Source organism: Triturus cristatus, chromosome 4_2 (genome assembly GCF_964204655.1).
Source record: "Triturus cristatus chromosome 4_2, aTriCri1.1, whole genome shotgun sequence".
NCBI classification, from domain to species: Eukaryota; Metazoa; Chordata; class Amphibia; order Caudata; family Salamandridae; genus Triturus; species Triturus cristatus.
In genome coordinates, this window is record NC_140586.1 from 251,736,025 (window position 1) to 251,762,058 (window position 26,034).

A 26,034-nucleotide genomic window follows, 5' to 3' on the forward strand; every position below is an offset into this window, starting at 1 on the left:
CTCAGACTGCTGCTATTGCTGCTAGTGGTTGTGTAGCATGTTTGACAAATAAATGTGTCCATTGTTGAGTGGACAACTAGCTACATTTGAGATAGCACCGGGTGATGCTACTGTTTTCTGTAGTCAGTAGCCGTTGTGCAATAAATCCTTGCCTATGATGTCAAAGGAGAAACCGCTCTACTCAATCGCATGTGCAGAGCCAAAATTCCCCCATATTAAAGAATCTCCTGAATTCAGTTAGCTCAACCTAAAAGTCTTGTCATTTGGGAAGACCCTACAGAAGTGGAAAGGAGGCACCGAATCCTTGCATCCACTCTGGTACATACTCCGCAGGATCCAAGAAAGTTCGAAAGTCTTATCTGGTGATAAAATCATTTGAACAGAATTTTTTGCTGCACTGAGGTAGATGATCCAGATGATCTGGATGCCCTGGAGAGTGGTGCTTCCATTTCTTCCATGCCAGTGGTCATCCTCTCTTAACTTATCCAACCCTTCTATGAACGGCCATGTTTGAGTCCCACCAACAGCGTGTGTCAATGACTGATATTTGTGGCAACATCAAAGCTGGTAGGCCTTAGGATTTGGTTGATTAGGATACTTCCTTTAGAAAAAGTGTAAAGTTAGAGTCATCAATACCTCATAATTCCCAAATCATTGTTTTGAGGCACTCAGCTGGTTTAGATGGTACTAGCCATCTAAACAACGTTTAGATGGCTAGTAATGGGCTATGGTTGCTGGATCATGGATGCTTGGGAGGTTATCAGTCGGCTGTTACAGAAAGCTTTTACTCTTAAGAGTACATCTATAGTTAAGCACTCAACTAATTTGTACAATGAATCATCTAGAAAAGATCTACATGTAGACGAGGCAATCCACTCCACAAGCACTAATGAGGCTACTATTAAGTAGAGTATCTCCTGTTGTGCTGATAAAAAATGGCGCTCTTCTGTTAACTTCAGCTTTAACATGCTGATCCTAATCCCACGGTAAAGTAGCTGTGGGATTGTTGGAGTCATGATATTAGCATTTTTCACCTAAGAGTGATTTGGCGAAAATGTATACTAGATACGAGATAAAGGCGATACTGAAAGACAGTATGATAAGGCTGTTAAGAAGGAAGAAATAAATGATCCAGAAGAAGGCATAGTTTTGAGGTAGACCTGGCTGTGATAGCACCCTAGAAAGTTAATTTGAAGGTGAGATGTTCTCTTGTGGAGCCATTAGCACACAATGCGCGCCTCGGTTTTATATGGCAATCAGTGTGGTAACAAATATTAGTACAATGGCGGAAATAGACAATTAAGTATACCTTATGTCGATTATGCATTTATGCAGAAGAATCTGTATTCCACATTGGAGGCATATCATAGGGTACAGCAGACAGAAGATTGCCCTATATAACAACTATTTAAGGAATTTTAAGATTAAGATTTTTAGGCTCTAGTTCTGACAAAAGGGTACATGCATATTTGGCTCGTTTTCTTCAACCTGAAACAGTGTTTTTAATGCTGTATTCATTATTTTAAACAATAATCTGTGATTTATGACTAGTTCAACAGAGATTAACATTGTTTTAAGTTAATGCTTTGAGAGCATGTTGGTGTTTTAACAATTATTGACTGTTGGGGTAATAGTCACTATATATGGGTAATGCAGGTTAATGGTTATTTGTTCAAATAGTTTAATATTCGATTGTTCCATGTCATGTAAATTGCTATATTAGGTTTTAAACTAAATGCAATAAAGAGAACCTGAACTTGTAAACGCTAAAACCTAGTCTTCTTCAGCTCAGCTGCAACATAAGCATCCTCTCAGAATCAACAGGTTCCCTCGTCGCCTATTTGGTGACTGGGGTTGGAGAGTCACATATTTTCCCGCAACCAGAACTTAATCTGTAACATGTCTACAAGTGTGGCGCTCCTTGATTCAAGCGCAGTCAAATCTGACATGTCTGACAATATCTTTCAGGATTTTCACATACATGACCCATTCTACTTTGACCATTTAAAATAATTCCTGGAAAGCACCAGGTTCTCTCTTTCTCTAAATACCAGATGGTTCTACCTCTGTAGACTTAATCAGTGAGGAGCTGCTTCAGTATCAAAGCACATCTTTGAGTGCAAAAAAAAAGCAATGGTATGTAGTGAGTTCAGAGCTTATGAGTAGATCCCCACCAACTTATAATAAATAAACCCAAGCATTCCTTTTTTAACTTTGCAACGTTGTTGTACCCAGAAGAGATAAGGAGTACTGAGTAGTAGAGCTTCTTACTTTTGCCTCATATCACCCTAATATCATCGCTTATGTAAAGGGTAGCATCATTTTGTATGGCTGATCCATGCCTGCACTAAGTGATTGAGAAGAGAGGTGTGTGTGGATGTGTGTGCATGTGTGTGGGAGCGGGTAGGGCCTGTCTTTACCATGGGCGAGCTGGACCCAGGACACCAGTTTTCTGAGGGCTCCATGGAGCTGTGCACAATAAGGATATTCCAACATCAGCACCCTTCTCATCTTGCTGCAGCCTTGTCCTTGCCTGTTAGTTTCTGTATGATTTGCCAATTTAAAGTGGTTTTAGTCCTTCATTATCATATGACGGGAATATTTTTCAGACTCTCTTTCTTGCCCTCCCTTCACCCTCTGACACATGATGGCACACATTAACATAACCATCATCTGTGTGAGGCAGCTAAGCTACCAGTGATTTAGGTGAGCTGGAGGAGGTCCAGAGATGGTTGTGTTCAGGGGCCAGTCCCTGCTCATCCAGGTACTGACCAGTGAACACAAAAGGGACCCCCTGCCAACTCATTTAATTTACTACCATCAGCACGGGTGCCAACTTTCTCTCCACCATGCCAGGGCGCTATCTTAGCAAAGACTGTCTCTGTGTGTGTGTGTGTGTGTGTGTCGCACAATATGGCTGTAGTTCTGTGAAACTCCCGCGTTGCTTGCTTCTCTTGATGAGTCACTGCTTCTCCCATTCTTGTAATGATGAACAGCAGAGGTCGGAATGTGGATGGCGCATAACATTGTGTTATCTTTTTCTCCTCATACTTGGCCCACAGCACTTGCCTCGCATTCAGTCGCTATTTTGAAAACTTTTGATTTCTCTGACTAACCCTAAGTGCTTTTTCAAGTTGAAATTTAGCTAACCTTCGTTCGTTTGACTCTCTCACTGGGTATCGGTGGATTTGCTTCACATATTACTAAATTCTATGTTCGGCTGAGCAAATTCTCCTCAGTGGATCTACACTGTACTGTGTTCCTACTTTTGTATCACTCAGAAGTTATACCAGAAGGATGCTGCCCAGAGGGGTGATGGTCTTACTTGCAAATACAGAACTTAAATTGCTTCAACTACTAAATTACATCATGCTAAATCCATGCTATTAGTGTTTAATCCAGTTTTGAGATACTTTCATGCAGTCGCTATCGTTCTGACATAAAAGTCTTCAGTTCATTCCTCTAATCTGCCTCTTTTTGTATGTATAGGCAGAACACAGATGGACACCTTTGCAAAATCCATCCCTCTCAGGAATCATTTTAATGAAGTTGGTAACTTTTCCCTCTTAGACAAAATGGAGAGTGGTACCAAAACAACATTAATTTGCTTAGCCTCTTCACACTCTTTAGCTGCTGTTTGGACGTGACTAAACCTGTATGGACCGGCCCATAGTTTACAAACAATCGGTCCTGCTTTCAAATATCTTTTGTTTTGTCCAGATAAAACTTTAAGACATGCCTAACATCTAGGGAATGGAGAGTCCTTTCAGCTGGTGTAGAAGGGTGCTGACAGGAAATAGATATGGTCTGATTAACGTGAAAATCCAAAATGACTTTTGGTAGGAATTTTGGATGATTCCTCATAACCACCTTACTAGAATGAAGACCATGTATGGTTTGTGAGAACAAAACGCCTGAATTTTGCTAATCCTATGTCCTGATGTGATCGGTATGAGGAAAGCAGATCTCCAAGAAAGATGTTGCTACGAGGATTTGTGAATGGGTTCAAAACGGCCCTGCATGAGGCTTGGAAATGACCTTATTCAGCTCCCAGAGAGGAGATGGACGGTGTATGGGAGGAAAACCTTTTTTTAAACCATCTAAAAAATTCTTGATAATGGGAAGTTTGAAAAAAAAGGTTTGTGAAGGACATTTTTTATATTCAGTAATTGCCACCAAATGAACTTTTATGGAAAAGAATGGCAAGCCTGATTTGGCAATTTGAAGTAAATATGAAAGCATCACATCTTCTTGACAGGTCTTTGGATTTACCTTCTTGTTAGAACACCAAATACAGAATCTCTTTCATTTAAATGAATATGTTGAAGGTCATTTAGCCTACTTGAGAATGCTCATGCAGTCCTTTTGAAGGCTTAAATATCCATAGTGAACTAGTTCAGGAGCCTTGCTGCCAAACTCAAAGCAGAGAGGTTGGGATGAACCATCTGGCCTCCAAACTTTGTTAGAAGATCCGGTCTGCACAGCAACTTCAGCTGTGGACGTTCCAACATGTGGAGAAAGTCTGTGCACCACCATTGCCAGGGTGACTCCGGAGCAATCAAGATAATTCTGGCCCACCTCGAGTAAGAAAGCTTGATGAGAAATGATGGCATCAGGGGGATTGGAGGAAAGGGATAGCGAAATCTGCAGGACCAGTCGATCCATAGGGCATTCTCCAGTGCCCCTGGTTGGAAGTACCTTCTCTGTTTTCTGGGATGGCGAATAAATGTGTGTGAGGAGTGCCCCATGTGCTGAAAATGCTTTAGTGAATATCTGCCAGCGCTGGAGGAGGAATGCCGGAATAATAAGTCGAATGATGTCTTGACCGTGTTCTAGACCAGGACACATGATGATGATGTGTGCGCTGAGAGGATGGTCATGACGAGGAAGGCTGGGGCCTGTCGTGATGCCTGGAATGATGGAAACGATGATGAGATCTTGAATGTGATCACCGAGAAGGTAGAAGTCTCAGGGTAGGGGCTTCAACAGTTTGCAGTTGTGGAAGTAGCGCTGGCGCAGGAGGTGGAAGAGGAGGTGGAGGAGCCGGAGGTGGAGGTGGAGGTGGAGGAGGAGAAGGAGGATAATCTGAAAGCAGGTTAGTTGATGATGTAGAATGTAGCCTAGAGTATTCAGAGTCAGGAGAGGATGGTAGATGTCTAGGACTTGATTTTATGACTTTCTCCACAGGGTTGGATTGTCTCAACATCGACAGACTCCTCGACTTCGAACTTCTCCTGTGCCTCATTAATGCAGTCTCCTTCAACGTCGACCTCCTATGTCTCGACGTTGAACGTCGTCTCCTCTTCTACATCAACCCAGCCCATGAAGTAAAACATGTAGGGAAAGTACCTTGTCTCGATGTTGATGCTCTCAATGTCGAGCTGGAACAACGTCATTTTTGATGTGGGCTTCTCTTTTTGTATCTCCCATGCTTGGAGTCCTTAGAGGAAGGTGCAAGAGCCCTGGTGGAGGACTACCCTCTCCTTGTTCTCTGTATGTCTCACCTTCTGATTGCGCCTGTTGCTTGCGTCATTCCTCTATACCATGGAGACAAATCTTCTCCCTTTCCCTCAGGGTGCACATGGAAAACTTTCTGCAGTGTGGACATCTGTCAGGAACATGGCTCTCAGGAAGGCAGATGATGCAGACATCATGAGGGTCTGACTTGGTCTTCTGTCTTCCACAGGCAGGGCACTTGGTAGATGTCTAGGTCTTGATTTTCTGACTTTCTCCACAGGGTTGGATTGTTTCGATGTCGACAGTGTTCTCAATGTCGATTTTCTCCTATGTCTCAACATTGACAGACTCCTTGATGTCGGACTTCTCCTGCACCTCATTGTAGTAGTCTACTTCATTGTCGACCTCCTATTTCTCGATGTTGAACGTTGTCTCCTCTTCTACATCAACCCAGCCCTCGATGTCAAATATGTAGGGATTGTACCTTGTCTCGACGTTAATGCTCTCGATGTTGAGCTGGAACAGCGTAATTTTTAAAAAAAATTTAAAACTTTTTATTGTTTTTGATAAAAACAAAACAACAAGACACTTGAGTAGACATTTTGTCCGTATCATTCGACAATACAACATCCCAATTTACACCACGGACAGAAACAACATATCGGTAATGTAGTCCCTGGCCGGCTTCAACCGTTCCCATTGCCGCCCCCACATCTACTGCATCAATCTGAATCAGAGGTGTCATCATGTGGCGTCGGTGGTGGGTCACATATGCCGCCCCTGAATTTGTTCCATGCCCCCCATACCTTGTCCCACTTGCGGGGTCAACCCCGCCTAACAAAAGCAGAGCGCTCAGCAAACATGGCCACGTCCATATCTCTCCCCATGCAGTCAGTGAAGGCACCTCCCCCACCCCCCACTTTCGGGCTATGTTTCTCTTCGCCGTCATTATCCCCAGAGTGGCCCAGCTCTGGGTCTGGCGACTGAGGTCGTTGGGCTCCCACACATTCAGCAAACAGCGCCGGGGCTCCGGCACCAACGAGACGCCGCACGCCTGCGACATTGTAGAACAGCGTAATTTTTGATGTGGGCTTCTCTTTTTGGATTTCCCATGCCTGGAGTCCTGAGAGAAAGGTGCAGGAGCCCTGGTGGAGGACTGACCCCCTCCTTGCTCTCTGGGTGTCCCACCTTCTGATTGCACCTGTTACTTGCATCATTCCTCTGTACCATGGAGACAAATCTTCTCTCTTTCCCTCAGGGTGCACCTAGAAAACCTTCTGCAGTTTGGGCTTCTGTCAGGAACATGGCTCTCAGCAAGGCAGATGATGCAGATATCATGAGGGTATGACTTTGCCTTCTTTCTTCCACAAGCAGGACACTTGTCAAATAAAGACGCCATTTTATTTGACTAATGGAAATAAAATCTGTCAGAAAAAGACAGAAAAGCACTGGAACAGATGAAATCCGTGGAGTGAAAGAGTTGTCAAAAGTTTCCTAGTGAGATTTTTGAGGAAAAAAAGCCTAAAAGGTCTAGCTCAGTACTCCAAGATCCTGTCACCAGAAAAAAAGCACTAAAGCAACTGCCACCTGCTGGGTATGAGGAAATACTGGTGGTCTCTGGGCTCTTAAAAGCGCAGTTTTTCACATTTACCTAATGGCAGCCTATAGGGCTACACTTCCCTCTTTTCCTTCATCTTTCTCCCATTAAAAGGGGTTTGTGAAAGAGATTTAAGTATTCAAATAACTTTTTTCTAGTTAATTTACTTTAAATGTATATACACACACACACATGTATATATGTGATCAAGGTGGTAGTGACCACCGAAACGCATTGTGCCATGTCAGTTTTTGCCAAACAATAAATACCTTTTTTGCATTACTTGTTGCAGGTGCCAGCTTTTGGGAGAAGAAGGGCAGGAATGCTACTGATTGGCCATCATAGCCTTTCTTATAGGCTGTACAATATTCATGTCTTAAGTGTCTCTCCAGGTCTTACTGAAGAAAAGCGAACATCTATACTTAAGAAGACATATTATAGAAAGTTTTCTGGGATCCCCGCACGTGGGCGGGACTATTCCTTGCTATGACTAGCAATGAAGATCTCCTGAGAGAGAATGGGAGTTATGGGGTAGTTAACTCTCAACATCTTGAATTATCCTTAATGTGATGACAGTGTAGGACAACTTTGGGAACTTTTTATTTTAACTCGTACCTGCTCAACTACTAAAAAAATAATGATATCAAATAAGACTATGCTGTATAAAACAGTTGAAGATAAAAAGGTAGATGGAGATAAGGATTTGTGGCTAGCTTCCTGCTCTGGCCCGACTCAAAGATAGACGGTAGCTACAGGATGAGATATCAGGCTCAGAGTTACTGTTTCCATCCAGTATCTCCAGTCCAGTCACAAGCCATCATTGGTTGTCGTGTACATTTCCTTTCTGCTTTCAGCACAGGGCAAATCTTTGCAAAATCAAATCTGATTTTATCAGGTGTGTTTCCACACCTAGTAAAGTTTGGAATAAGGTGGGGCAGTATCTCTCCTGGAACCATGGGCCCCCGCTCTGAATCAGATACTCCGTGTTTTAACAGGTTAGAACTAAACACCTCTTAAGAAGACGCAAGGTTTCGACATGTGGGTGACAAATCACTTGACCACTACACAAACAATTACTGCCAATCTCAAGCCCTAGAAGAGGCTTTTTGCAGTTGGGAGTGAAACAAGCTGTCAACCATATGCTTCTGTACCTCTTCTCCAGGGCAGAATGGTATTGCAGCCAAAATCTGTGATCTTCACCACCATGCGGCTGTCCACCACACAATTTGTTGACTTGAGACGTCCATGGACCTCGGTTTTGCTGGAGTGGAGGTAGGACATGCCCTGTGAGAAAAGGGAAAGGAAGAGAATGAGGTTACTGTATTTGTATAAGTAATGTGCTATAGAGACAATTGGGTTGAACCAAACACGTAATAGTTTGTATGAAAAAAACAAACTACCTTTTAAAATGAACAAAAATGTTCAAATAAACAACCAAATATTTGAAAGAATTTGCAGTGGAAAATGATTTTATATACATATGGTAGCCTCTTAAAAAATGAGTGATGGATGGACTGAAATAATTAATCTAAGCCTCTTGAAATTACACTTGGATGCATTTCTGTCTATTGCTTTCTCCCCTCAATGTGCCAATGCAAACAAGTGCCAGCCATATGCAAATCAGCCTTGCTCCTACCCCTAAGATGGACTGGCTCTATAGAAAATTCAGGAAGGAACTCAAAGTTTACATCTTTACCTTGTTTCTGCCCTGAACACCTCTGACTCCCAAGCCACTTTACCCCAACTACATCCTCAAAAATGAAGCTAATCTATAGGTACACTCTTCTTGATATATCAACCAGCCTTGCATGCAATTTGGATGTCTGCATAGCCATAAATGTATTGCTCTTTCTCTGTAAAGTACTCCGCCTCACCCTGGTGTTGAAGTGACATACAATAAACACATTAAAAGGATTGTAATACAGAGGTTGGATTGGGGAGGTGTTCTGGACCCTGCTGCTCGTGTCTGCTGGAGTGAGAATTGATATCCAAGCTGTCCCCAAGGTTCGAGACCCTTGGCTGTGTCACAGGGTACCCCTCCTAAAACATCCTGAAACCTAGGACTTAAAACCTTTTGGCTCCAAAGACCTCCTGTGGATCAGAACCAACCTTCCAAGCCGATCCAATGAAGAAGCGTTGTCGCTAGGCTGAAGAATCTGGTTGCTCCTGCTCTAAACTTTTCTACAGCAGCAAATCCAATTCAGCTGGACCGCACGGAGACGGCATCTGGCCTCATGGATACCTGTTCAGCTACAAGCTGCAGCCTTGCAATCCTAGAAAAATCTGAGCTCCAAAAAAGTGACTAAATCCAAATGTAGAAATCTCTACCGGGCAAAGGAGTCGACAGTATCCGGCCGGTGAGAGACCTTCCTTTGGCGCGAAATTCAAATTCCTCCTGCTTGGAGCTTTTGCGCCAAAAATCAATGGCTTCATCATGACATCGTCCAAAGGATCTCCAACCTTGTGGAGCCTTTCTCAGTCACAGCCTGCTGCCTTGTCCTGCTGAAGATGTTTTACTTCTGTATCTGACTGGCATGCCCAGGTATTGGTTAACTGCAAATAGATGACCCTAGTTACCCTTAATGTTTTCTGGCACTATTTTGAAACTTAAACTTGAAAATTCATATCTCCAGTTCCCTTTATTGATTTTTCTAAAATTTAGTGTAATTTTATTTATTAAAATATTCTCTATTTTTCTAAATTGTTATGGGATTTTTCATGTCATGTGTTTTGACCTAATTACTGTTTTGGTACTGCATAAATACTATACATTGCTTCTAGTTAAGCCTGTCTGCTCTTGCTCTATGTCATAGCTACCAGGGGGTTGAGCTAAGGCTAATTTAAAGACTAGAGATTCACCCTAATAGGAAATATGCTTTTTGCTTAAGGTGGGTTATCATCCTCTTAACTAATACCCCAATTTTTTACAGTAAGTAACATTTTGCTTTCTACAGCAGTGGACCATTACAGAGATTGACATCTTTTAATATAGACAAAAAGAACAGTAAATTCTTTGGATAGTGGCATTGGACATTTATTCTTTGGGTAGTTGCATAAGACATTTAGACAATGAGCATAAATAATTCAACAGTCAGACTAGAGTTGTACCAGAAATTGTGTCTCTATTTATTCATTTCCTCTATTTTTGAAGCAGTTAAAATCACTAAATCACACATTCATGGACATTGGTAATATTAGTCTTGAAACAGCTAACACTTGTCTCTGGGAGCACTTCTGATATTTCATTGACAAACATTTTATTTGTTCTGAACGCAGAGCAATGTTCTAACTGTTATGAGCCTATGTTTAAGTTTTATATCTTTCTAGTGGACTGAGCTCTGGAAACGTGAAACATTTGTCTGAATTGCCCTGGTATTTTAAGGGTTTCAAACTCCAAATCCTCAGAAGTGAGGCTGTGAGATGCAACAGTCATGGTAAGATATTTGTCTCCTGCACTTCAATAGAAGTTAAAGATATTGACTGTTGATTGTGGACTCTATAAACATTACCCATAGCTGTAGGGACCAATGCTGTCTGGGCCAGGCTGGTGCTATCAGTATCATTTTGTAGAGCTCTACTTTCAACGTGTCGAGAATTCTTATTGGCTGGACCTCTGGGAATATATACAAGAATGCTTCTTCCGAAACCATGGAAAGCGTTTTCCCCATTAACTCTGGATGTGGCCACCTCCTTGCAAATAGGGGCTTTAGGTGTTTAGGCTGGTTAGAAGCATATTCCAATGTGACCTTTGCTGCATGTGAAACGCTACATCCAGTTGCCTGTTGTCTAATTGCCATTCGTGGTTACTGACACCAGCCTGCTTAAACCAGCTGCTCTTGTTGACTGCCTCTAGAATGTCTTCTGCGATGTCTACTATGTATTTTATAGGGCAGAACCACACGGTGTCGAGCTTTTTAGGCTAAAAGTACAGATCTTGGGCCTCCTGTTTTTAATATAAAACATTGTGTTCACATTGCCATGTATTGACAATCACTTGCTTGTTCCTCTCGAAGGGTAGGAATGCCTTGTGCAACAATCTGTCAGATCTTAGATCCTGTAAATGTATATAATGCAGAGGTTGTTCTTTGCACCAAAGAAGACTGGCATATAAATTGTCCAGGTGAGCTTTCCAGACTTTTGAGGATGCATCTGTTATGTGAAATTCCTGTGGTTGTAACTGTAACATTTTTTGACCATTCCAATGGCAGAGCTTTGAGCTGAAAATGACATCTGTTTACCATAAATCATAGAAACTACTGAGGTTTTGGAAGAATATTGACCTTCAAGTATGAATCTTCAAGCTCTATTGACTTCAAATAATAGCCTTTCCCTAAGCATGGGGCAACATCCTATAAAGGCAATGTGTGAAAGGTTTACACCAATAACTACTGGGTGAGATTCTGTAAATCTAGAACTGGTCTCTATTCTCCATTGATATTCAGGATGAGAAAGAATCTCGAATACAATCCTTGATTTGTTGACTCTTTAGAACCTTTTCTATAGCCCCTTCCTCTTTTTGGCAGTGTTTGAGGCTTACACCTTCTCTGCCTTGGTAGTTTCACAGGTTTCGCCAATATGTCTTGCTCCCATGTGTCTGATTTCAAATCCTGCCATTTGTCGAGATAGTGTAGAATCCCCCACATGTTCGCTTCCCACCACCCACTGGCATTAAAACTGTGGACGCTGTAGACGAACTGGAGTCAGACTCGCTTTTACTGGAGTTGTGATTTGAGGTTGGTTAGTTGTTTTTCCTTGATTTGTTTGACACAGTCTGTTTGACACCATCTGCACCCTTTGTGACTGTTCATAATAAGAGTCATAGCTTTGTACTGATGGCATGCAGTTTAAAAAATGCCCTCCTTGCCGGTAATGACCACTCTGTTGTGATGTACGCTTTTAAGAAGAGTAATTTTAATGATGATAAAGAGAACCTATAGATCTGGTGACACCGTGACCTGTATCCGATTTAATTGATTGAATTGCGTCAATGACACGCTTTGCAAAGAGTTTTCACTTGCACCCTACATCTAAATGATATACTTTTTAAGCAACTATTATGTCACACGTCAGCGAAATTATTAAATTGTTTAAAGCTGACAATCAGTGAATCAATTGTTCAAACAGAGAAGTGGAAGCTAACTCTCCTTCCTTAGGGTCTGTCAAAGCTAGATTTCTATCCTCTTCAGGCAATTTCTGTAAAAATGGTGCAATTTTATGCTACGTTTGGTGTCATATCTGGTTGCTATGAAAGATGCAACCACAAGCACCCCTGATTGGAAACTGTCATAGACATGTGTTTGTGACAGTACTTTCAGGGATAGAAACCTGTCATATTAGGGCACCCCTTGCAAACTGAAGAAAGAATTTGGGAAAAAATTGAGTGAATTGTCTGAGAGATGACATGGAGTGCTCCAGATCTGCATCTGGTGGCCAGAAAGGAAGGAACAGATGTCAGCGCGTTGGAGTGGTGCCTATATTGGCTCGGCATGTCATTTCCAGAGGTACTGCTGGAAAGTTTCCAGATCCGGGCTGATGCCTGGGAAATATGCAAAAGTCTCGATCAGAAAGTAAAACACTTCAACCCCCAAAATTGATTTTTACAGATTACCGTTAACCAAACCTACACAGTTAGACAAAATGTAGATGTTTCATGATCCAACCCAAACTTGAAACAGCTAAAATGGTATAATGCCACACCTGAAAAAAACATAAAATCTTTATTGCTGTGCAGCTTATTACATGGCAATTAAAAAAAAAGAAAGTATGTAACAGATTTGGAACAAATCACACAGAATTGTGACTAAAATTCTGCCATTGCAGACACCAAAAGGGGCATAACAATGAGGTCACCCAGAATTAAGAATACATGGTTCACAAAGGCTCCAAAAATTGAAAAGTACATGCTACAGAATAGGTTACAATATAAGAAAGTACACAATTTAAAAAAGAAATACGGATAATCAGTTTGAACTGCAAAAAAAGACTATCAAGACCAATTTTGGGCCAATATGCACCACATCATTAAAAAACAGAAAACAAAAGAATTCTAGATGATAATAAATAAACTCGATAAAGGTAGCTCCAGATCAAATAATACAAATATATCCAAGAACTTATGGGAATCCTATTGAAGTACACATTATGACATCTCAAAAAATATTTCCAAAATAAACTGTGTTAATCAAAATACAAGAAGTCTTATGCTATCACAAGACCCTCGGGGAAATTTGACATAGAAACGTTTAAAGGAAAAAACATGTTAATTAATTATATAAGTCAAAGAATAATTTTAAAAGCCACACAGGTGGAGTAGCAGAACCAAGTGACATCCCACAAGCATTTTTTAAAGGCAAATCCATTATTTTGGGCAACAAAATTAATTCAGCTATACAATCATAGTTTCCAAATTGAACAAATACCAGAAACATAGAAAGTATCAGTTGTACAATCAATCGATAAAAAGATTGATTCATTAAATCCAGAAAATTACAAATTGATAGCCCTACAGCATGTAGAAGTTGAGTATTTTGCTAGATTAATATTGGGCAATCTAGTGCCTGGTCCACAGAAAATAAAATAATTAATATAAACCAAACAGACCAGACATGGGAATAATAACAAATATCTTACCTTTATCCATTTTTATAAGGAAAGAAATTGGTAGTGATACATAGTTGTATAATGCTTCATGGTTTTTAAATCCGCTTTTGATAGAGTTTGAAGGACAATCTTGTGGACAGTTACTATATACCAATACTTGGATAAAGTTTAAGATTGATGGTGGAAGTACAATCTTACCAAAGATGCCTACTATAAATTATAAATCCAAATAAATCCATGATTTGTAAAGTGTGGCAAATCACCCATGAGGGTCTCAAGGTGCTGAATTGTAGGCACAGGGAGATTAAGTGATTTGCCCAGAATCACAGGATATTGATGCCAACGCCGAGACTCGAGCCTGGTTCCCACCGGCTCCGAAGTCGGCAGCTCAGGCTACGTCACATCCTCTCACCCTGAATGGCTTAAAGCAGGGCTGCTTATTGGCACCTCTATTGTTCAACCTTTATAGCAGATCTTCCAACAGCATTAAATGATCCAAATACCCAGCCAGCAAAGATAGGTGGATAGCAACATTCGAGCATACAGTATCCTGACGATGTAGTACTGCTAAATAAAACCCAGATAGAATTGGGGGGGCGGAGCTTGCTAGCACCCGAGATGGCCACCTAAAAGAAGGGCTCCGCACTTTCAGCACACAATCCTACACATATCCGGCATTAGTGTGTAGAACTTACTTTATATCCTAACGCCCTGCATTGCTCGGTAGCTGGGCTACCTGAAGATCCTCTCTGTTCGTCCCGGGGCGAGGTGTGCGAGATACGGCGACTGCGGTGAAGCGACGCGCTGCCTGGGCTGTGAATCCCCGGTCATGGGTGTGATGCCAGCCGGCCGGAAGTGAGGCTTGACGAGGTGCGCGCTCTCGTATGAGCCGGTCGGAACATTGGTGTAGTGCGAATTACCCTTGGACGCTGACATAGATAACTGAGGGTGAGCCGAAGATTGTTTGTCCCAGAGTGAGGAGTGACTGAGCGACGTGCAAGGCTGGGAGGACACCGGGAGCTCTGCTATGCGCCCTCACCCTCCATAACAACTCGGCTGGAGCAGGTGAGGGGAGCGTATAACGAGATAAGACCTGGCATATGTGGTGCCCCTGCCCAGGACTCCTGCATGCTGCTCAGCGGGACTTGGCTTCCCTCGCCTTGACCTTCCGTCCTGAAGCTACCTGGCCCCTGGAACTGGCTGCCTCTGTATTGCTGTCTTCACCACGCGCCCCTGCCGTCACGCATTTTTTTTTATCTGTGGCGCTCAGACACGTGGAGACTCCCAGTTTTGGCTGCCCAGCACATTCTGCTCATTGCTGCTGTGAGTGCATAAAGACATACAGGGGGTGCATTGACCTACGCGGAGGTCCAGAGTGTGATCGCTGTCTTTCTCACTTCTAAAGCGGTGCCTACGCTTACTGGCTTGTGAATACTGGAGTGGTCGTTCAGGCTGAGCTCCTATCTAAGTGTGGTGCATCATGAGAAACGCAGGGCTGTTGACCCCTTACCTAAGTCTCCGTCTGCTATAGCCCACGTGAAATCTGGTTGTGTTCGCGCTGACATTCGGGTCCCTGGGGAGACCTACAGAGGCTTGCAGGTATGGGCAGAACGGAAAAAACGCAGCAAAGATTGACGTTCGAACAGCGTAAGCCCCGAGATCGTGCGCTGTCAGCAGATAACAGAAACAATGGTGGAGAGAGGAGCCGGTAATCGCAAGATGGCGACATCAAGTCTATGCTGGCATCGATGGAAAGGGGCCTGCAAAGCTCACTAACTTTCTTAGGTCCGAAGATCGATTCCTTTTCTTATCGCATGGATAGGATGTCTGAAAGATTAGACAAACACGTGGAGCGCATTGACATGGCTGAACGTCGTATCACAGAAGTGGAAGAAGCGCAGACGGAAATGGACACAGGCCACAAACGTATAGATAAGACGCTCCAGGTGTTGCAGGATAAAGCCGAAGACTTAGAGGCGAGGTCCCGGAGAAATAACCTACGTATTACAGGCCTGCCGGAATCGACGTCTACTGGTAACATGGAACCGTTTATTGAGAAATTATTGGTCACGCTGTTGGGCAGTGATACCTTCTCGTCCATGTTTGTGGTCGAGAGAGAGCATCGCTCCTTAGGTCCTCTTCCGGCACCGGGTGAACTCCGAGGCCAATAATATCAAAGTTACTGAATTACCGTGACAGAGATGCAGCGTTAAGAGTCGCCAGGGAGAAACAGACTTTACACTACGAGGGATCTGTGCTCGCCTTATACCCTGATTTCACCATGAAGGTCCAGGAGGCGCGTCATCTGTTCGTCCCACTCAAGAAACAACTAAAAGATAGGAACATTGATTATGCAATGCTATACCTAGCCCGCCTACGTGTCAATCGCCAAGGCAAGTCGCTAATTTTCACGGACCCCCAAGACTCTGCAAAAGGCAATGACGGACTGATCCAGAGATCTGCAGCACAGCCCGGACAGAGATGCCTTGCCTGGTGCGATAGGAGGATCCCTGGAGGAGCAGGACTGATCTCCTGGATTGATCGCGACACAGATAAGACACTTGTTTCTGTGGGGGCCGGGGATTGTAATACTGGTTGCTTGATATTCTGAACATCGGAAGGCACTGGGGGGTGGTTTGGGTTTTTATTCTTAAAGTAGCTCGACTGTTTTGATGTGTTCCTAACGTCTCTCGTGGTTAGTCGCTTCGGGACAGGACGGGGGGTGAACATGGTCATTAGATTGACAACGTTGATATATTGCTTGCAGGATACATATTCTTTTAGCTAATGCGTAATATAGGTATGCTGATGTGTGTGGAGAGGGCCAACAATTGCTACTCGTTAGGTTGACAGTACACTGTTGGCAACCTCTGCCTACGTGTGAATCACACACTGGGGGAATTGTTATTGTTGCATCTTGGTGGGAGGGATAGTTTTTTTCTATAGTCCTGAACGGCAGTATGCACGAGTTGTTCAGAGGGGTATTTGGGGTGTTTTTTCTTCAGGTCCTGGTTGGGGGGACCTTGATATGTGTGGAAGGTGGAGGGTTGATGAGACTCAGACAATGTTGTAAGCAAGACATTAGACAACTTCACATGCTACACAGTTCTTCTGCACCATGCAACATTGTGATATGGCGACATTGAATGATCTCGAGGCACATAAAGTGAATGAAGGGCGGGATTCCGGGAAGGACACGCTCAATCACTCACATGGAATGTTCGGGGATTGAATGACCACAGAAAAGTTCGCAAAGTCCTTGCATATCTGAAGAGGCATGCAATTGATGTGGCACTTCTACAAGAAGCGCATCTCCCACTTAATTCCCCAATTTTACGCTGTAGAGGTCTGTTAGGTAACATCCATGCTGCAGGCTTCACCACACATGCGAGAGGTGTAGTCACATGGGTCAACCCTAAGTCAGCACTCACCATCACTCCGTTGATTACTGATATTGAAGGCAGATATACCATTACTAGATGCGGTGGGAAGGGCATGGATCTACTCATAGTGAATATATATGGCCCAAATTTCGATAATCCTGAGTTTTTTTCTGCACTAGTCAACAGAGTGGACTGCCATAGGGAGAGCTTACAGTTGTGGGGGAGGGGGGGCGATTTCAACCTGATTCGTAACCCTAGCCGGGGCAGATCGGGGGGACCTGTACGTTCCATTACTGCAACTGCCAGGCAGCTTGACTGTGCGCTAGTTAGGTTTGACTTAGGCGACGTATAGCGTCTGACGCATCCGCACACTGGTGGCTATACACACTACTCTGCATATCATAACATACACACTCGTATTGACTATTGGTTTTCTGCTAGATCACTTTGCGATAAGGTCCACACTTGTCAGGTGTTACCACGTACACTCTCTGCACCGATCCTCTTGGTGCTAGATACGCCTTGTAGACTAATACCCCCGTTTACTTGGCGTTTCCCTCCCTATTCCCTACTAGATGCTGTATTCAAAGAAGAACTGGCCGAGGCTATCGAGACATTTTTTGATAAAAATGTGAGCTCTGTTGAAGACTATCAAACCATCTGGGAAGCATTCAAAGTCTACATTAGGGGATCACTATAACCAAACACTCGGGGGTCCTCCAATCCATCCGCAACCGCCTCACAGACTTGGAGGGTAAAATTAAGATTTTAGAAAGACGCCTGCTTTCAGCTACGGACATATCGGTTGAGGGAGAATGTGCAGAGTTGCTGGGAGAATACAATATGGCAGCGGATGACGAGATCAAACATCTGGGCAAATATGCCACAGCCAGAGCATATGGTGAGAATGAAAGACCAGGCTCCGTCTTAGCACAGTTACTTAAGAAACGAAGGGAAGCGATGCAAACGGTAGAGGTTAGATCACCTGAGGGCCAGATTTTGTCTGTTGTTACTGAGGTTGCAGACAGATTCCGTCAATATTATTCTGGACTCTATGCCTCTCGCAACGCTACCACAGACGATGATATAATTGATTATTTGGCGCACATTCAACTACCATGGCTCTCGAACATGCACAGGGACTTTCTTATGAGACCTATAGAAAAAGACGAAATCCTCCTAGCATTATCTAGCATGCGCGCGGGGAGTGCTCCTGGGTCTGACGGCCTCACGGTTGCATTCTAAAGGGCATTCATAGATTTACTGCTCGCACAGCTGGTGACATTGTTTGACGACATGTGTGTTACAGGGACTATGCCACCCTCTATGTCGGAAGCTGTGATAGTGGCCCTTCTCAAGCCCGGTAAGCCCTCGGAGGAATGTGCCTCATATCGCCCTCTATCTCTGCTCAACGTGGAGACGAAGTTGTTCGCCAAAATTCTCGCTAATCGACTGGTCCCTCTAGTCCCAATTTTAGTTGCACCGGAACAAGCGGGGTTTGTTCCTGGTAGGAATTTGACTTATAACCTGTGCACTGTCTTTGGAGACACCGGCTGTAGCCGTCTTCCTAGACATAGAGAAGGCATTTGATTCTGTAGAATGGCCATTCATGATACAAGTATTGACTAGGATGGGAGTGGGCCCGGTATTCCTCCAGCTATTGGGCACCCTTTTTTAGCAGGCCCACGGCTAGATTAAAAATCGGGAACATAGTCACAGACCCAATACGCATTTCCAGGGCTGCCCGTTATCACCTTTACTTTACGCTATAGTGGTAGATCCCTTAGCCTGTGTATTTTAAGAGAATATCATCAGAATCGGGGTATATGCTTTCCACGTTACAAAATTATAGTGTCCACATACGCTGATGGCACACTACTCTATGTCAGGCACCCGGAATCCAACCTCTCGGCAGTACTCCGTGAGGCGGTGCGCTTTGGTGTACTCTCCAGATTACATCTCAGTTGGCCGAAGTCCATTGTCTTTCCACTTACACCTGCCACTACTCAATGCGACCTAGACTACCCTCTCTTATGGACCACAGACGCGGTACGTTATTTGGGTGTTAAAATACATACGGACTCTGAGACGGTGTTCAGGGAAAATTATGGGACGACCTTTAGCAGATTAGAGGATGATGTCGAGAGATGGATTAAGCTCCCACTATCCCTGCTAGGTAGGATATCCATCATGAAAACGGTGGTGCTGCCTTGACTACTATTTTTATTTTCCAATCAAGAGAGGAGGGAGCTAGAAGAAATAGTCAACCATTCTTCTTCCTTAGCTTATATCATGAATCAAAAAAGGGGGGGAATGGATCACTTGTAACTAGAAGTAGGGGTTCTTAAAACTTTGTTTGAACCTTTAACACTTGAATAGGTGGTATGAGAATCCTCAATCACGTATTGTAAGGTGGTATGGGCGGTTTATCTTGGTTCTCCGCCTTCAGAATACGTGTCAGCATTATCATTGGGTCTCTTTGTGTTCAATGCCGCCTCCACCTGGAGGGAACCACTACTTCTCAGTAGTGATCAGTAATATTGGTGCAAAATAGTGATAGTGGCGTTAAAAGTGTCTTGCCCACACTGCCCTCAAAGAACAATATTTAATCTGTTGGGTGTGTGGGGAGACTATTAAAAAAGAGAGAAGTGGTGCTATAAGTTAAATAATGTAACTAAAGCACATTGTGTGTCCATATCAAAAAAGGTCGACATGTTTCTGCCCATCTAGTGCCCCAGGAGGGGGTCGTGGGGCATTCTTCAGGACCTAGTCGTGGTAAGAACCGGTGATGCCCAGTTCTAAAATTCGTAATTCAACTGTCTTCATAAATATGATAGCTAGCAGTGTCTCAAGGTTTTTGTTACCTACAAGAAAATTGGAGTGAAGTTAAAAAAGAGACAATCAATGATACGAGCACCATATTAGGTGTTTCTGAGACAGATATTAGTGAAAAAATGGCAATTCTTTATGATACTGTAAAGCAACGTATAAAATGGCAAATCTCTGTTATATTCGGAAAAAACGGCCCTGAGAATGAATATTCATTAGTGTGATACGTAGATCAGAATAAAGGGCACGTTGTTTTCGTATGGTTCCCTTAGTCTATAACCTGTTTATTGCGGTAAAGAACATTGTTCCAAAGAGTAAGGTTCGTACAGAGCATAGCGCTAAATCGTCACAACGTGATTCTGTGATGAAAACCATTGTGCAATCAAATGATGTTAAATAAATGTAATTGATACATCCATGGATAGTAAAAGCATTCATTCGGTGCACACACGGGAGAAAAAAGAAGAAAAAGAGTGGGTTACCTTAAAACGTGTCCGTATTTCGGCTTTGTCTTGCCACCGTTAGCGTCTTGCCTATTTGGTAAAGGAACGGGGAAAGGTAGGAGAAGCAGGAGAGGGGAAGGCAGGGAAAAGAGAAGAGAGAGGAGGAGGTGGGAAGTTACGAGTACCGTTAGATAGTTGTTGTAAAAGCGGCTGCTTATCGTCGTAAGGATTCTCCCTCCGTACCTCTGTTTCGGGCTGAGCACGACTTGTGCTGACGCTGGCTTGCAGGGCTCGTACTGGACGAGATCCCGTGTTTAGCCGATTTTTACTCTGTGGGTAAAAAACTAAAAAAGGACTAAAGAATTGTTCGTGAGAAATGTTCAATAAAGTATGGCTCACAGAGATTTTACCAGTTGGGAAGGCAAAGCTACTATAAATTGTCTGTACAAATCATGAAATGTTTTGTGAGTAGGACATTAGAAGAACCTGTTAGGCTGGTATATGTATAGGTTTCATTTAAAGAAGAAGTATGGGGCGAGTCAGAAAAGCCGTCTTCTGACGTATAAATCAGATGACATGTACATAGGTAGTATATAGAATATTTTGTATTTTTACTTGAATTGGAGCCAGGGTATATTGTCGTTCAAACCCTTAGTGTCTGTACTGAGACGATGAACCCACCTCTGTTCTCTTTCAAAAAGGATTCTTTCAGCATTGTTCTTGGATCCTACAAATGTCTCGATTATGATCCATTTCAAATCATCCACAGAATGTTGCTGTTCAATGTAATGCCGACTCATTTTGGTAGTTTCGCGTTTACATTTCACATTACTTCTGTGCTCGCAGATTCTTACTTTTACTTTCCTGCATGACATACCGATATACCTTAGATTACACGGACATGTAATCATATAGATAACAAAGGCTGTATTACAGTTGGTATGCTGTTTTATAGTCCACTTAAGGTTTGGTGTGAGTTGGATGGTCTTAGTTGGTGTTGTGAGGTGACACACTGAACATTGTCCACACGGATAATGACCTGTGACTGGTTGTAAATCCCACAAGGTATTTTTCAGTTGAGGTGGGGCTGAGGGTCGTGTATGCACCAAAATGTCTTTCAAATTCCTGGTCCTTTTATTGGCAAATCTGGGTTTTTGCCATTTTAAAGTGCCTGAGATCAAAATTCGCCAGTTCCTGTTAATTATTTTCTTAACAGCATTGCTCGCTGTGCTGTAGGTGGTGACACAGGTAGGTGTGTTATCAACGGGGTTCCTTGGTGTAGTTTCTAGTAGACATTCCCTTGGCTGGTTCCTAGCTCTTTTTTTACATTTAGATATGATTTTGGTTGGATAGTCTCTTTTCAGGAGTTTGGAGCTTAGGTCGTCCGCTTGTTTTTTATATTCTGCTAAATCGCTGCAGTTACGTTTGAGCCGTAGGTACTGGCTGTACGGTAGGTTTTCTTTAAGCGGGCGAGGATGAAAGCTGTTAAATGACAGGAGACTGTTTCTAGCAGTTGGTTTGAAGAACGTTCGTGTTTTGATAGTATCTTCTTCGATATAAATTGTGAGATCAAGAAAGTCTAGCTGTGTCTTGTTAGCTATGTAGGTGAATCTCAGACATTCATCTTGTTCATTCATCCATTGATGAAAATTACTTAGGCTTTCTTGGTCACCTTCCCAGATCACCATGATGTCATCGATGTATCGTTTCCAAAAACGGATGTTTGTGTGATATGGGTTTCTTTCATTTTGTATGTACATTTGTTCAAAAGCGCTAACGTAGAGTCCCGCTACGCTAGGCGCAAAGGTACTCCCCATCGAAGTTCCGTGTCGCTGTTGGTACAGTTTCCCTTCATATTCGAAATAGTTCTCAGTGAGAGCCAGGGTGCAGCATTGTAGGATGAAATGCCTTGGGGTTTGGTATGTCCAGTTTTGGTTAAAGAGTATTGTCTCTACAGTTTCTAGAGATTTCTTTTGAGGTAAACTGGTGTATAGACTTTCTACATCAAAACCTGCCAAGAGCATTGTGTCAGAGGAGAAGTTTTCATTTAGCTAAAAATTTAATAGGTCGCGAGTGTCCTTCAAGTAGGTTGGTGTTTGTTGAACCAGTGGTTTTAAAAAATGGTCCGCAAATTGAGAGAGCGGTTCTAGAACTGATCCTATGCCTGACACAATCGGGCGACCTGGAGGTGGTCTCCTCTCCTTGTGTATTTTGGGGAGGGAGTAGAAGTATGGTATTTTTGGCGAGATCGTTCTCAGAAAATCTGCTTCATTGTGCGATATCCATCTGTTAATTTCAGCTTCTTCCACCATGATCTTGATTGTTTGCTGCAGTCTTGCTGTAGGGTCAATGGTGATCAAGGTATAGAATTTCTCATCAGACAACAGGTCGAGGCATTGATGGTTGTAGCCTTCTTTACTTATTAGAACAATTCCTCCTCCCTTATCTGCTGGCTTTATTATCAAGTCTTTGTTGTTTTTCAGTGTTTCCAAGGCTTGTTTTTCTACTTTAGTTAGATTCATGAATGTTTTTTTTGATTGTGTGAGTTCGCCGATTTCTTTCATTATGGCTTGTTCAAAAGCTTGGAGTTCAATGGGAACTTGATGGTTTAATGGGCAAAAGGTAGATTTGAGGCGTAACGACGTGTCACCATCCTTTTGCTCAGTGTCTTTATCAGAGAAAAAGGCTTTCAGTTTCAATTTTCTACAGAATTCGGCGACTTCACATTTTGTTTTGAAAACATCTAGATTAGGGGTTGGTACATATCCCAGTCCTTTGTTCAGCACTCTTTCTTGAGCTTCTGTGAGGGTTGTGTCTGTCAAATTGATTACTAACGAGTCGTGCTCATTCCGGGTTTGTCCTTGGTCATGTTGGACATGCTCCTGGTTTGGACTTGTCTTTCTTGGTCTGTCCATGTAACTCCTTTTCTTCGTCCCCTCTGGTTCGTCTGGCCACGTCCTAAAAAAGGCAGTTGCTGCATGTATGGTCCCATATAGTGTCCTATTGGCGGAGGCCCTGTGGTATATGGATTCATCCAGCCTTGGAAGTTTGGTGTGTATGGTTGGAAAGGGATTGGTTGTTGGTTCCCATATTGAGGAGTACGCCAAAAATTGGGTCTCCGCTGTTGTTGGCGTCTATAGGTTCCACGGTTCCTTCTTGGTTGCCTCGTGTCTGTGGTATTCCAATCCGAGCTATCAGTTGAAGTTCCACTATTATCGGTATCAGACTGATAATCCGGTATCTCGTAGTCTTCTTTGCTATATGGATGCATCTTTTCCATAGAGAAACGTTTTAGGTCTTTGCCCAGTTTCTGTATTTTGTTATTCGTAATATAATCTTTGGTCTCATTCATGTCTTTGTTTATTTCTTCAAGTCTTTTTTTATAGACTGTTATTTGTACCATGTTCTTAATTTTGGTTTCAAATAGTTGGATCTTGATGGTTAGGGATTCTGTCAACCTTGTGGCTGTTTTTATTATTAAGACTAAATAGTCTCTCGTGCATTTCCACGATATCGCGGACCAGTCTTTTCGGAATGCCAGATCTTTAAGAAAAATTTGTGGTGCATTGTGTACCCAGAGACCCCTCGGGGCTGCATTGGCTCGCAAATATTCTGTCATTATAACGCCATGAATGGCCGTCCTAACTTGCTCCTTCTTCAATTCAGAAAGTTCTTCCCAGTCTGTGTTTTGTTCTAATGTTTGCGTGAGATCACTACTATGTAGTAGTGATGGTAGGGAAAGACTTGCATTTATTTCATCTGCTGAATAACTCAAACCTAAATTTTCAGCCATGGTTGATTGAGTAAATACTAGATCTTGTCTAAAAACCTAGTCGGCGTTGGTCTTAGTTCCTTTAATAAAGGAGTGTATTTGCTTAGTATTCCCAAAATGAGAGAAAGTAGTAAGTGAAGGCTCCCACAGCTGTGCGCTGCGAAATATCTTCCAATCAAGAGAGGAGGGAGCTAGAAGAAATAGTCATCCATTCTTCTTCCTTAGCTTATATCATGAATCAAAAAAGGGGGGGAATGGATCACTTGTAACTAGAAGTAGGGGTTCTTAAAACTTTGTTTGAACCTTTAACACTTGAATAGGTGGTATGAGAACCCTCAATCACGTATTGTAAGGTGGTATGGGCGGTTTATCTTGGTTCTCCGCCTTCAGAATACGTGTCAGCATTATCATTGGGTCTCTTTGTGTTCAATGCCGCCTCCACCTGGAGGGAACCACTACTTCTCAGTAGTGATCAGTAATATTGGTGCAAAATAGTGATAGTGGCGTTAAAAGTGTCTTGCCCACACTGCCCTCAAAGAACAATATTTAATCTGTTGGGTGTGTGGGGAGACTATTAAAAAAGAGAGAAGTGGTGCTATAAGTTAAATAATGTAACTAAAGCACATTGTGTGTCCATATCAAAAAAGGTCGACATGTTTCTGCCCATCTAGTGCCCCAGGAGGGGGTCGTGGGGCATTCTTCAGGACCTAGTCGTGGTAAGAACCGGTGATGCCCAGTTCTAAAATTCGTAATTCAACTGTCTTCATAAATATGATAGCTAGCAGTGTCTCAAGGTTTTTGTTACCTACAAGAAAATTGGAGTGAAGTTAAAAAAGAGACAATCAATGATACGAGCACCATATTAGGTGTTTCTGAGACAGATATTAGTGAAAAAATGGCAATTCTTTATGATACTGTAAAGCAACGTATAAAATGGCAAATCTCTGTTATATTCGGAAAAAACGGCCCTGAGAATGAATATTCATTAGTGTGATACGTAGATCAGAATAAAGGGCACGTTGTTTTCGTATGGTTCCCTTAGTCTATAACCTGTTTATTGCGGTAAAGAACATTGTTCCAAAGAGTAAGGTTCGTACAGAGCATAGCGCTAAATCGTCACAACGTGATTCTGTGATGAAAACCATTGTGCAATCAAATGATGTTAAATAAATGTAATTGATACATCCATGGATAGTAAAAGCATTCATTCGGTGCACACACGGGAGAAAAAAGAAGAAAAAGAGTGGGTTACCTTAAAACGTGTCCGTATTTCGGCTTTGTCTTGCCACCGTTAGCGTCTTGCCTATTTGGTAAAGGAACGGGGAAAGGTAGGAGAAGCAGGAGAGGGGAAGGCAGGGAAAAGAGAAGAGAGAGGAGGAGGTGGGAAGTTACGAGTACCGTTAGATAGTTGTTGTAAAAGCGGCTGCTTATCGTCGTAAGGATTCTCCCTCCGTACCTCTGTTTCGGGCTGAGCACGACTTGTGCTGACGCTGGCTTGCAGGGCTCGTACTGGACGAGATCCCGTGTTTAGCCGATTTTTACTCTGTGGGTAAAAAACTAAAAAAGGACTAAAGAATTGTTCGTGAGAAATGTTCAATAAAGTATGGCTCACAGAGATTTTACCAGTTGGGAAGGCAAAGCTACTATAAATTGTCTGTACAAATCATGAAATGTTTTGTGAGTAGGACATTAGAAGAACCTGTTAGGCTGGTATATGTATAGGTTTCATTTAAAGAAGAAGTATGGGGCGAGTCAGAAAAGCCGTCTTCTGACGTATAAATCAGATGACATGTACATAGGTAGTATATAGAATATTTTGTATTTTTACTTGAATTGGAGCCAGGGTATATTGTCGTTCAAACCCTTAGTGTCTGTACTGAGACGATGAACCCACCTCTGTTCTCTTTCAAAAAGGATTCTTTCAGCATTGTTCTTGGATCCTACAAATGTCTC

General features: G+C 42.7%; 1 protein-coding gene across 1 annotated transcript in view; it reads right to left on the minus strand.

The window, feature by feature from the left end:
• The window catches only part of LOC146833580 (guanylyl cyclase C-like), a 619,755-nt gene that overhangs the window by 215,202 nt on the left and 378,519 nt on the right, over positions 1-26,034 (minus strand). The window contains exon 17 of the mRNA XM_085601439.1: positions 8,206-8,338. Coding sequence (XP_085457565.1) covers positions 8,206-8,338 — 133 coding nt within the window. The remainder of the gene's footprint in view (positions 1-8,205; positions 8,339-26,034) is intronic.